Genomic DNA, 13,667 nt, shown 5'->3' with positions numbered 1-13,667 from the left:
AAATTTGTGAGGAAACAAACTAAAACTTCTCTCTGACATTTCCCAGCATACCCTGGAAAGGAACATGTTATCGATAATGTAAAATATCACGAGTATTTAAAGCAGATGCTACCCATTTTTAGTTCTATCCTCCCAGGGCGCAGAGAACCTATTTTAAATCCTGAGATAGAACAAGATATTGTTCAGTTAAAAATAAAGCCAAATGCTCCCAAGTTCCACCTTCCAAGAAAAATCATACTAGAAAGGAAGGGACTTGTCAAGAACTTATGTGACAAGTCTAATAACTAGAAAGAGGGGAATCAAGAAGAGTTCAAATCACTTTTCTTTTCCCTCTACAAAATGTATGCATATCTTCTAAAAGTTAACTAGATAAGAATGTATATTATAATCTCATCATTCTGATTAGTACTATCTTTTCTCATAATATTAAGAGGGAGCTGAAGGAAATATGATTCTTTTAGAGTAAGTCTGATTGCGTAGGGCAGTATTTCCTAAACTTGCTTGCAGACCCTTTTTTGTCCCTTTCCATCAACTTAACTGAAAGGAAATACAGATTAATGAATATTTTAGGGCCAGAAGAACCCCAAGATATCATCCAGTACAGGCCTATTACTTTGCCAATGAAAAGACTGAGACTCAGAGGTTAAGTGATTTGTCTGAGCCATGTAGCTGGGAAGTACAAGAAATAAAATTTCAATTTAGATCTCTTGATCTGAGGTCCTGTGTTTTTACACTACAGCTCGTTGCTTCTGACTAGGCTTAATTATTGTTTCCAAGACTGAATTACTCTGCTATGGTAATCATCACAGTAAACAAAATTAATTTCTGGAAGAAAATAAGAGGTTATTATTATAAAACTTACCATCTTGACAGCAGTTCTCCCCAAGTTTCAAGAATTTTTTCTGCACATTCTTTGGACACATCCCCTGATCCACTCAAGAGAGGTTCATCATTATCTTTAATAAACAGAACACAAAGATAGTATGATAAAAGGGACTGTGTTAAGTAGAAAAATGAGCTAGGTACTAATTTAGAGCTGCTTGGGTCTTATTACAAACTTATGGGCTTTGATCAGCAATAATATTTGCAATAAATCTGTCTTACGGCCTTGTACATACCCACCTCTGTGTACAGTTAAATATTCTCAGTTAGGGGGTTGGAAGGAGAGAGTGGAGTTGTGGCACAGATGTGTGATGTATGGAGAGGTTACTGTCAAAAAGTTCAATATTTTCTTCTATTAAATAGGTAAAAATAGAAGATCAAAATGGTACTGAGTTGAATCCTATGTCTAAATTATATATCTTTTGATTAACTTCAGGATAATGTATATATGGTCACATTTAAAGTTACACAAGTCAATACAAATAATAATAATAATACTTAGGATCAACATATTGCTTTAAGGGTTCCAAAGTTCTTTATAAACATTATCTCATTTTAATTCTCACAACACTATTATGGAATAGGTGTTATTACTGTCCTCATTTTATGCATGAGGAACCTGAAGCAAACAGAAGTATTGTGGCTTGACCAGGGCCACACAGCTGTCAGGTGTCTGGAGCCATATCTGAAATCAGGTCCTTCTGAACCTTTGTTTGCCTCAGTTCTCTTATCTGTAAAATAAGGATAACAACAGCACTTACCTTAGAGGGCTGTTTTGAGGCTCAAATCAGATAATATTTGTAAAGTGTTTTGCAAATCTTAAAGTATCATATAAATGCTAATTATCATGTTATTTTTATTATTTCAAAACGTTATTCTTCTGGTACCATTATCAAAAGTAGTTATGAAAAACCAACTATATGTCAGGCACTACACTCCGTACTGATGATAACCCTGCTTGCAACGGATTTACATTCTAACAGGGGAGACAAAATTATGTATGTAGATATATTCTAAATAAATGCTTGATGTTTTGGAGGAAAAGACACTGAGAGATGAAGGGATTGAGAAAGGCTTCGTGGAAAAGGTAGTCCTTAAGCTGAGCCTTGAAGGAAACAAGGGATTCTAGGAGGTGGAAGCGACAAGAGCAGTAAAAGGGCAGGGAGATGAGGGTATGAGGAGCAAAGTCACAAGTCACTGTAAAGTTAAAAGAAGGCCAGTGTGCCTCGTTGGTAGTATACAGGAAAGGGAGTAATATATAATAAGGGTAGAAAGACAGGTCAGGTCCAGATTGTGAAGGGCTTTAAAAGCAAAACACAAGAGTTTTTATTTGATCCTACAGGTAACAGGAAATCAATGGAATTTACTGAGCAGGGGAGTGATATGGTCAGATATACACTTGAGGAAAATCATTTTAGAGACTGTGGAAGAAGGATTAGAGAAGGGAGATTTGAAGGAGTGGTTCTAATTAGGAAGCTACTGCAATTGTTTACATGAAAGGTAACATGAGTCTGAATCCAGAAGGTGGCTATGTGAGTAGTCAGGAGTCAGAAGGGAGAAACGCTGTGAATGGTGAAACAACAAACTGTGGCAACTCATTGGATACGTGGGTCAGGTGAGAGCGAAGAGTAGCGAATAAAAACAAGCTTGTGAAGGCACAAGAAGGACGGCAGCAGCCTCGAGAAAAATAGCACAGTTCAGAAAAGGTAGGGATTTGGATAGGAAAACTAACGAGTACTATTTTGGACATACTGGCACTGGATTTGGAGTTAGAACATCTGGGTTCAAATTTCATTCTTGTCATTTACTCTCTGTCATACACTCAGCGTATATGTCACTTAAGTTTTCTAAGTCTCAGTTTCCTCTGCTAAAAAATGAGAGGAAATGGCTCCAAAATCCCTTCCAGTTTTAAATCTATGATCTTCTGATCTGACTTCTATTGTAAAGAGAAAAAGAGAATATGGTAGGAAAGCCACATCCTCCCTTGAGAACTTTTGAAATCCCTTTTATTTCAGACTCAGCAAAATTTAGATTTACTGAGCTTTCTCCAATTGGTAAAAATTATTTTATTGTGAAGGAAATCCTAAGTTAAGTACAGAAACTAGGCAAATCTTGATGAACTTAAAGACTTCAACAAATGATAATATAGATTATTTGCAAACATGTCCATTCCAGAATAGTATTTAATATAAAATTGCTCTCCTTTAATAGTTTTAATACATAGGTTTTATAGGGACCCTTTCTTATTGCATTTTTTTTTAGGTCTAATGACTATACAGGCATAATTTACCTTAGAGCAGTGATTACCAAACCTGGAGTTACAATACCTGGAACATCTGTTGCATGGTCAACCTTGCCCATAATTATGAACAATATGCCACTACTACCAAGGTGATATTATTTCAGAGAAGACAACCTTAGGATTTGCTTCTTTACATACGATTACTGAGCAACTACTATCTGTCAGATCTTTTGTTATGTGCTAAGGGGAAAATAACTATTAGTAGGACCAAGGCCTTGGCCTTGAGGTCATCCAGTCTAGTAGATGAATGAAATCAAATGGAAGCCTATATGATGTAGTAGTGAAAGCACTGATGTGAGAATAGTGTAATTCTGACAATACCCCTGGTCCACTGGCTGTGTGATTTGGGCAAATCACTTCACCCCTCTTGATGTCTAAGTCCTCATCTATGAAATAACATGACTGTCTTAAGTAATTTCTAAGCTTTCTTTCATCATATGGAAAGGATAATCTATTAATTTTCCATTTGATAGGAAATGGACTGGCTAGGTCTCAAAAGAAAAAAAAGTTTTTTTTTAAATCAGTGTATTCAAAACGTAATCAAATCGTGTCTTCTTCAACTCTAATACGTAAACATTTTATGATTGGGAAAGTGCAGTGAATTTGGAGAAAGAGAACCTAGGTTCTAATCCCACCTATGGTACTTAATAGTTCATGGCCTTGGACAAGTAACTTAATCTTTCAGGCTTCAATTTCTTCATCTTTAAAAGTAAAGGGCCTATACTGGATGATCTCTTTTAGTCCTGAATACCACCATACCAGGAAAATGAACTATATTCCCAATTGGATACTTGTTACTTTAAATCAAGAGTTAAATTTCTATAAGGTACGCATCTTCTTGAACCTTCTAACAACAATTTCTTCTGCATTTCAAAACGCTTTAAGGGCTAAAGTATTATTCAGTGGATTACAGTGGCAGCAATAGAGAGCTGTTAGGGCTCACTCCAAATTCTAAAAAAACAAACCAAAAGACTATAGAATATGTGTGTATGTGTTTTTGTGTGTGTGTGTGTGTGTGTGTGTGTGTGCATGCATGCGTGTGTGTGTATGTATGTATGTATGTGTGTGTGTGTATATATAAAATAAACTAACAAGTATAAGTTTTGATTTTTTCAGTTTTTTCCATTTTTTTTCCAGTTCCAGTTCTAAGTGGAAAATAATATCAGATAATACTGTGACTGCAAACAATTGAAGCTATAACATAACCTTAGCTTAAATCTTACCTTCCTCTTCATCATCTTCTGGAGGGGAAGGTATCATTGAACTCTGGGACCCTGACTGTGGAAGGCGAAGGGAGGGACTGGCAGTAGTTTTTCTCCTTTCTCTTTCTGATTCACTCTCCAAACACACAACTTCATATAAAGTGTCAGTGTTACTTTTTCTGTCTTTCTGTTTTATCTTTAGGAAAGAATGATATGAATTAGGCCCATTTATTAATCTGTGCTTTTCATTTGATGTAGCATTCAATTCAGCAAGCACTTAAGCATCTACTACATGCAAAGCATTATGTTGGCACTGCAGCTAAAAGAAAAAAAAAAAAGAAAAAATGGTCTCTGTCCTCAAGAAACTTATGGTCCACTTAAGAGTTAAACAACATGTACACATGTACACATGTACACAGAAAGAGAGAGAGAAAGAGAGAGAGAGAGAGAGAGAGAAGTCAGTGGGAAGAGAGGAACTAAGGGCAAGAACTGGGGGCCAAGAACATAGACAAATTTTTTCTAGGAGTTTGGTTGCAAAATAAGACAGACATAAAGTTATAATTTGAGGACAAGATTGAGTGAAGGTTTTTTAAGGATAAAAGAAATCTGGGTATGTGAGTACGTAGCAGGGAAGAGCCAGTAGATAAAAAGAATATGATGATTAGAGGGTGGGAATAATTGAAGAAGCAAGCTGCCCAAGGAGAAAGGAAATGATGAAATCATAAGTCTGATTAACGAGGGTTTGGCCTTGGAACAGAGAAAAACCAAGTCTCTGCCAGAGCAAAGTAAGAGATAATGGTGAAGGATATAAAATGGCTTTGAGGTATAAGATAGGTGACAATAGAGAGCTCAAGATGGAAAACCTATTTTCTCAATAAAACAGAAATTGGGGGATGGTCTCATAGGGGGCTTCAGGAAAGAGGTTTGAAATAGCTACTTTGGGAAGTATAAAGGAACATGTGGGGAGATAAAACACTCAAGTTACTATAGTATATGTACATGTGTACATATATACATGCTATGTTGTTTAGCAGAATGAATGGGGATAGGGAGCCAGGAGATCTGGGTTTGAGTTAAGGCTCAGCCACTCATTTGTTCTTGTGTGTGACCCTGGGCAAGTCGCTGCACCTTACTGCACCCCAGGTCTTCATCTGTAAAAGGAGGTGCTTAAACAGAAGATCACTGAGGTTCCTTTCAGTTTGAATATTATATATTCTAAGACCCATTCCAGCTCAGAGTTCTATGTTCTAGGAACACGCCTCCTTTTCCCTTCTATAGTCTAAGGTTTCTGCAGCCCTAAAGTTCTATGAATGTCCAGTCTATCTTCTATGTAATCTCAAGAAACTCTGTCTTCTGTCCATTTCCTTCCTATAACATTTGATGGTATTCTAAAGGGACTAAATGAGAACTGTTTTCATCCCATCAAAACTTAAAAAGGTACTACTCTAATGTTATGCCATCTAAGGCTGATTAATAATCACCACAGCTGGGAATACTTCCATGCTAAAAAAAAGGTACTGAGCCTTCACATTTTGTTTTTTTGGGGTGGAGGTGGGGAAGGAGAGTGGGTTCTTGAGGAGAAAGACTGAAATCAATGTTGAATATGCGTGTTTGTGTATGTAAACATTTGTGGAAATTATTGCTTTTCCTTATTTGAAGAGCAAAAAATTGATGACCAAGACAAATTTAGTGTCTATATCTCTCTCTCTCTAAAGGGAAATTTTGCCCTACAAAGGAAAACTTATTGCTGAGGCTTGCAGAATTTTTAAAATGGAAGAATTTTGTGCTTAATTTTTGTCAAGCAAATAATGGAAATGTCCTTATAACCCAAATTAGAAATAAGAAAAAAGGAGAACGCAACAAATGCAGAAATTAAGAAAACTATTAGAGACTAACCAAAGAGATTATCAGTCCAACAACTGGTTATTCACAATTTACCATCAGTCAGTTACTGAGATTTCATTAAGCACTGACAATATGCCCTCAGATATCAGAATGAATGCTTCATCTTCAGAGATATACTGTACAACAAGTCAACAAAACTGGGAATTTAAGAGAACTGGATGAATATTTACAATACTATAAAATGTTCTGCTGACAAAAAGAGGAAATAAAGCAAAACAAACAAATGTCTGAAGTAAATGAACAGCTCATTAATGATTTGATTAAACCTGATGAAAAAGGTACTGGGATCATATGGATGAATCTTAATAGTCAAAGAACATGTAAATTTAATACTATACATAAACTGTTTTCAAATATAATCATTCCTGCGAATCAAAAATCATTAAAATGATGATAAAAGTTACAATGTATGCAAGTTAAGTAAAATAAAAGATGCCCTGTTAATTAAGGCAGACTTCTGAAATTTGTTTTTTTTTTCTGACAAATATTTAAGGCTTTTGGCATTTAGTTGTTGAAATTTTCCTCACTGCATTAAAAAATGATTCATCCAAATAAGGAGAAAAGTGGCAAAATAAACTTGGGATATTCCCTCCTTCATTTCTGCTTTATTGTCAGGGAAATATAAAACTAGATCATCTCTACTATCAGTATGCCACTTAGATGGAATGGGTGTAAAAGAATCTAGCAGGTTCATCAAAAGGTTACGTTTGCAAAAGGAACATGTTTAACTCTACGTTCTACCCCATATGAAGTTATTTTTGGCAAAGTGATCCTAGCTTAAAAGAGATTGTGTTAGACAAAGTATTATACTAAAGTAGTTTATAAAACCATGTGCAGAATTCAGATCAATCTTATCCACTTTGAATCCCTACAGGTCTACAGAGATTGCAGAATATGTACATGTGGTTATTTCATAGGGGACTATAGATGTCAAATGGAGAGAATCTACAAAAGTCTGAGGAAGATCAGAATAGGTTTGGTACTTTGAGATTTACAAAGAGGATCCTAGGCAAAAAGACTATAGCACATTTCAGTTACTGTATGAGGTTAGGCTAGGAGTAGGGACATATCTGATATTACTCCTCACAACAATCCTGTAAATTAAGTAGCATAAGTCTTATTATTTCCATTTCACTGAAGCAAAAACTCAGGCTGAAAAATGGGAAATGTCTTAGCCAAGGTCACGTAGAAAGAGGCAGAGCCAAGACTCTGATCTGGGTTTCTCGACTATCAAGTCTAGTAACTCTTTCACATGCAAATTTCAGAAATAAAATGAAATTAAAATAAATAAGAAAAAAATCCATTTGAATATTTCTGTCCAATGATGCAGATTATGACATATTCATGCCTGCTTATCCTGTGCAACTCTTAAATTTATTCTCCCAAGTATGCTTCAAGGTACCCAATGTACCGAGGTGTCTTTCTTGTATCTTGAGGATGCCGATGAAACAAACAAGTTGTCCAATAGTTATCCCTAGCTCTCACTATGTCTTTTAAAAAAAAAATCACACATATTTTATTACGTCCTTTATCCTGCTTCCCCTTTGTAACTCTTTGTAACACACTGCAACCTGTTCTTTGCCACCATGTACCTCTGGATTGCCCTTTGGGAAATTCTTAACTACAATCTTTGAAAACTAGAGTATTTCATAATTTGAAGCTATACAGTATCAGTAAAAGAATAATGCTATTAAAAAGATGATAGTTTGTGTCAGGGAGAGGCTTAAGTTGTTAACGGAAACTTGCAATTTCCCTAAAATAATTCCAGGATGCTCTCTTTTCATTCAAATGAATACAATGCACTATCTTACTAATTTGCTACTCTCCAAGCTACACGTGCTCAATGGAAAAGGGACACAGAATGCCTATCTAACTGCATATAGTCTGGACAATAGATATTCTTTATTGACTGAGTTTTTCTTTAGAGGAAATCAGGGTTAAGTGACTCGCCCAGGGTCACACAGCTAGTAAGTGTCTGAGGCTGCATTTGAATTCAGGTTCTTCTGATTCTAGGGGCAGTGTTCTATCCACTGTGGCACCTAGCTGCCCCTCTTGACTTTTTTCTTGTGTGGGTAGTTATATTAAACTTTCTTGAGTGATTATGGATCTTAATTAAGAGGCTCTCCAATGTCCTTTCAGGTAGTTACCTAGCTTCCTTTATGTGACAGATACTGTGCTAAAGAAAGATAAAAACAGTCCCTGCTGTCAAAGAGCTCACTGTCTAATGGGAAGACATCATACAAACAATTATGTACAAACAAACTCTATACAGGAAAAATTGGAGATAATCAACAGAGGGAAGGCACTAGCATTAAGGTGGATGAGGAAGAGCTTCTTCCAGAAGGGGGGACTTTAGCTGAGACTTAAAGGAAGCTGGGATGTGGAGAAGAGGAGGGAGAGAGTGCCAGGCATGAGGCTGAGCCAATGAAAATGCAGAGCTGTGACATGGAGTATCTGGTGAAAGGACCAGCAAGGGGACCAGAGTACATGGAGGGCTTGGGGAAGGGGGTGGGTGTGAGGGAGGGAGAGAGGGAGGAGAGGAGAGTAGCTTTAGGAAGATTAACTTGAGAATTAACTTGACAGCTGTTAAGTTGGACTGTACTGAGGAGAAACTTGAGGCAAGGAAGCCAAACAGCAGGCTATAGCAATATTCCAGGTGTGAATAATAGTCCACACCAGAGTGGTGACAGTGTCAGAGAAGAGAAGGGGGTGTTGAAGTTAGAAATTATAACAGTTTGTTCTGGAGCTTAATACAATTAGAATAATATCATCAGCAAATAAGAGTATGTGAAAGACTTCACCATTTCTAGGGAATAGTTCTTCAATTTAGACTGCTGTGACAGTTTAGACTGCTCCAAGACAATAACAAACACCTTTGGTGAATATGTGTCTCCCTGTTTGAATCCTCTTTTGATATTAATGATATGAGGCTTCTTGAAGACAGTTATCCATTATTTCAAGGAATCTTGCATAATGTTGATGGAGAACACCTTTAAAGTGGCAATCTGCTGACTAAATTAAATGCTTTTTTACATTCAACAATCATGCTACTGATGAAATCACTAGGGAACAGACTATCTCACTGGTTTTCATCAAGGAAACAAGTCTCAGAAATCTCAAGGAGGCTAATATATAAGGTAAGCTGAGATTTAATTAAGTGTGATGTATCTGAGGCAATGTGGTTCTGAATGTAAAATTAAAAAGGTAATCCAAGGAGTGAAGTTTTTGTCAGTGTCTCCAGCACTGCTTAGGGAGTAAAGGATGTTTCAGTTGTTAAGTTATTCTGACCCGTTATTCTGACACTTGGCAAAGGCCTAGCACATGGTAATGTTGTGAATTAAGTGCCTGCTGACTGATGACTGTTAACTAATCAGAAATATCATAGGATTTTTGCATCAGAAAGAACTCTAGTGGTCATCCAATTCAAATCATATCTGAACAAAATTCTTATTAAACAATATAATATCCATGACAAGGATCTGCTGGAAAATCTCTTGGGAAGGGGAACCTTCTGAGGAAGCTAATTAAAAACTTAATAGCAGCTATAATTATCTCAGTGAGAACAGTGAAAAATATGTTGAAAAATAAGATTCAGGAATGAGAAATGAAAGATTTCAAAAGCTCGCAAAGTACAGAGAAGTTTCATAACTATATATCCTGCTTTCTTCAGAAACAGAGTCATAAGGCATTGGACAGGCAAGCATTCATTCAAAAATGAAATGAACACTATACTAGACAAGAAACCAAGTGTGAATCATTTTTAATTACGTGTACACTCGGATCAACTTATTAGAGTAGAGATAAAAATGATCATCAAGTTAGAAGAACAAAAATGAGAAAGATATGGCATACAAGTGAGACAACTCCACCCTGTCTTATTTAAATAAGCTATAGATGTGACATAAATGGGGAATAGGTAAAAGAACAAATATAGAAAAAAAGAACTGAACTTTACTAAGAAAGTTAACCAATGTGAATCAACAACCCAACATAATACAGAGCCCCAACACACCTACAAAAGTTTATTCTCCTAATCAAAAGGAATACAGCAACTAAGGGCAATATCAATTTAGGCAATACACTCATTTAATAAATATTGTGAAGGAAGATGGTAGAGGACATGATCACAATCACGTCATAAAGCAGATGATCCCAATGACATGAAATTTGAGGGAGCAAGATGAACAATTAAAACTGGAAAAGATCTGTAAGGATTTCTTTAACAATCTATTTTACTGATCAGTAACCAATGGAAATACCACAATTGGACCCTTAAAATCACAGGTAAGAATAAGGAAGAAGAAATGGCACTAAACAAGTCAGCAGGTAGAAGATCTATGTTGGAGGTGAAACGATTTTAAGGATATTAAGGACTCCTTTTGAAGTGTGGACTGAGAAAGCAGGCAAATAGCCAGGACTTCTTAAGCTATCAAGAAAGGTAGAAGTTAGTAAAGGCTTACAAAAAATTATTATCAAAAAGACAACTGAAAAAATATCAATAACTACCACTGATAAGGATATTCTCCTGTGACATCAAAATTTTTTGAGACCAATTTACACAGACATGGAGGACATCTTGATGAAGGTATCAGAAAAGATAGCAGGCTTTCATTAGTAACATTAAACAGAAGAACACATACTCACTGTCAGATAACTAAGAAGAGAAAATACAAGATTCCAGTAAACTTGTTTACTATAAAAAAAAAGTATTTTGGCAGAGAAAAATGACATCTTAAAAATTTTCCCTCCCAAGAGGCTATCAACCATGCAAATGTCAATATTATACACCATTTCTTGGAAGAAGTAACAAGAGAAATAACACTGCCTAATAATCTTCTGATTATTATTATCAAAGTCATAAAATAGAGATATTTCTCACCAAAAGTATTTGTCACTTTCATGAAGAAAGTCTACTACAGAGTCAAAATCAAAGAAGGAGTCCCTATAGATGGTAAAAGTTTTCCAGAAGATCTGTTTGGTAGATGACATTGTGTTCACTGTATCAAACTATAGAACTTTATAAAACCTCCTAAGGGAGATCTAATCAAAATACTTTGGCCTAATTATCCACTTAGGGAAAAGCCAAGCAGATAATTAGTATTATTGAGACTAAGATACACATTTGGATGGACAACTCATACATCTGGTACATTAGCACATATTTCTTGGACAAATGCTTTGGCTAGACAATAAGCTAGAATCAGAATTTAAAAGTGTAGAGAGTAGAATGGATTGCTCTAGAAGTTATGCAGGGCTTTTAACGATTCCTAGTTTCTTTGTGAAATAAAAGTCTACCTTTTTAAACATTAGTAATCTCTGAGTCACTGAATAATGTCTCTGTAGAATTAAAGTAAAGGGTCACCTAAAGACAATGGAGAGGTGCATGGTGGGCATGAACAGGCTGCAGGATATTATCAATAAAGAACTGTAAAAGGGAGGATTCTAGGAAGATGGTGGAGTAGATCAGAAGATTCCAAACATTCCAAATTTCCTCCACAAAGAAGACAAAATAGCACCTCAGGGTGAACACAGAACAGCAAAAATAAACCAGAGTTGGGGCAGAGCAGTGGTCATCCTCAGATGACCGGAGAAGATCTTTAGAAAGACCTGGAACTTTCAGTCAAAGATTAGGCCCTTGATACTATTCAGTTAAGGTTCTGACTGAGAAAGGAGACAAACAGCTCAGTGTCCTTTCTTTTTACCTTATAACTGTAACAGTAAGTTTGTAAAGGTCATATATAAAACAGAATATTCAAAAGAGCATTCTTATAGGTAGCAAAAAAAAAAAAAAAGGTAAACATAGGGTGTCCATCTACTGGGGAATGGCCAAATAAGCTGTGGTACATGCAACATTATTCTACCATAAGAAATGATAAAAGTATAAAGAATTTAGAAAGAAACAAGAAGATTGGAACAATATAATGAAAAGTGAAGAAAGCAAGAGTAAGAGAATATTGTGTACAATGAATATAATAATGTGAATGATATTTTAAAAATGCAATCAAACTCTGATGAACAGTGAAACACTGGCCTTAGAGAACTGAAACAGAAACATTTTCCTGCCCTCTGTAGAAAGGTGGGGATTATGGATGTAGAATAGCACATATTCTCAGATGCAGTTTCTGTGTCATTGTTTGGCTTTGCTTCAATGTTTTTCTTCACTACAAGGAAAGGTTTCAATGGAATGGGGCTAAGGGAAAGTGATTTTGATGTAATAGAAAAGCAAAATATAATTTAAAAAATAAATGGAATAATGGGTTCTAAGAGATTATGCCTTTATCAATTTTAGTAAATAATATTTTAAATTCTCTACTTTTATCTTCAAAAAATGCAGATAATACTATTTGTATTACTCTTTCACAGAGCTATTGTGAGAAAGGTGCTTGGCAAAATTTCCAGTACTAGAGAAATGTAAGCTCTTATTACTTAAGAAAAACATTTAAGCCATCAACAAAAACCATGTTCTCAAGCCCAAGAGCAAACTCTTGAAAGGGACAAAATATCAACCCATACATTTAAAAATACAGATATCAGGAAACAAAATTAGTATCTCTAATTTTACGGTGTTAGATCAAATAAATGCCTTTGAACTGAAGACAAGTCAGTTACAGATTTATTTTTCACCCTAAGTATTGTGCAGAAGGGAGTAATACCTGTTTTAGCTTCAAAAAGAAGTTTTCAGTAGTACTACGTTTGCTGAAGGGCCAGAATAGTCTCTCATTAGGTGAACAAACTCGGACTTTTGTCTCCAGAAGAAATCGGACAGGTTCCTGCACTTCTGTTATGACCAAATCAACAGCTGCAGTCATGAACAGAACTTTGTCTGAAGACAGAAAGAAAAGGACAGCAACTTATTTGCACGTTTAAAACAAACACGTTCCTCTTAATTCTGCAAAATAAACTTTAGCAAATTTTGACACAGTAGCATGCAATAAAACAATCAAAATAAGTCTCCATTAAGGAAGTTATATATCTTGGAAATATCAACAAGACAACGAATATGTAAGGCAAGATAAGCTGTGGTCTAATTAATTGTAACATGACTGAAGTAAAGCTCTTCCGTCAAGGTAAAGAAAAAGACTAAAACCTATGGCCAAAAGTCCTTTGCAATAGCCTTCTATCTAAAAGAAATATCATCTGCTTACAGCTCAAAACCTATTTCAACAAATTCCAACAGACTGGAACTCGAAATGAATATGGAGATTATTTGGTCTACCTCCTTCATTTTACAGATGCCTAAGGAATTGAGGTAGCAAGGTCAGAGCTTACAGAAAATCACCAAGCTAATTAGTAGCAGAACCAGGAGTAGCTTCTATTAGAAATACGTTGTCTCGGTTACAGGCAAAATATGGGCTTGAGGGCTTAGATTTAGGTAA

At 35.7% G+C, this 13,667-nt stretch overlaps 1 protein-coding gene across 3 annotated transcripts in view; it reads right to left on the bottom strand.

Moving 5' to 3' along the window:
* The window catches only part of RABGAP1 (RAB GTPase activating protein 1), a 217,344-nt gene that overhangs the window by 113,717 nt on the left and 89,960 nt on the right, over positions 1–13,667 (bottom strand). For all 3 annotated transcript variants that reach the window (XM_036748848.1, XM_036748847.1, XM_036748849.1), the window contains 3 exons: positions 12,945–13,114; positions 4,408–4,582; positions 863–956 (listed from right to left, as the gene is read on the bottom strand). In XM_036748848.1, coding sequence (XP_036604743.1) covers positions 863–956; positions 4,408–4,582; positions 12,945–13,114 — 439 coding nt within the window. The remainder of the gene's footprint in view (positions 1–862; positions 957–4,407; positions 4,583–12,944; positions 13,115–13,667) is intronic.

Source organism: Trichosurus vulpecula, chromosome 3 (assembly GCF_011100635.1).
Source record: "Trichosurus vulpecula isolate mTriVul1 chromosome 3, mTriVul1.pri, whole genome shotgun sequence".
In the NCBI taxonomy this organism is placed as follows: domain Eukaryota; kingdom Metazoa; phylum Chordata; class Mammalia; order Diprotodontia; family Phalangeridae; genus Trichosurus; species Trichosurus vulpecula.
Note: the sequence above shows the minus strand (reverse complement) of the source record. Positions and strands in the feature narration are given on the sequence as shown.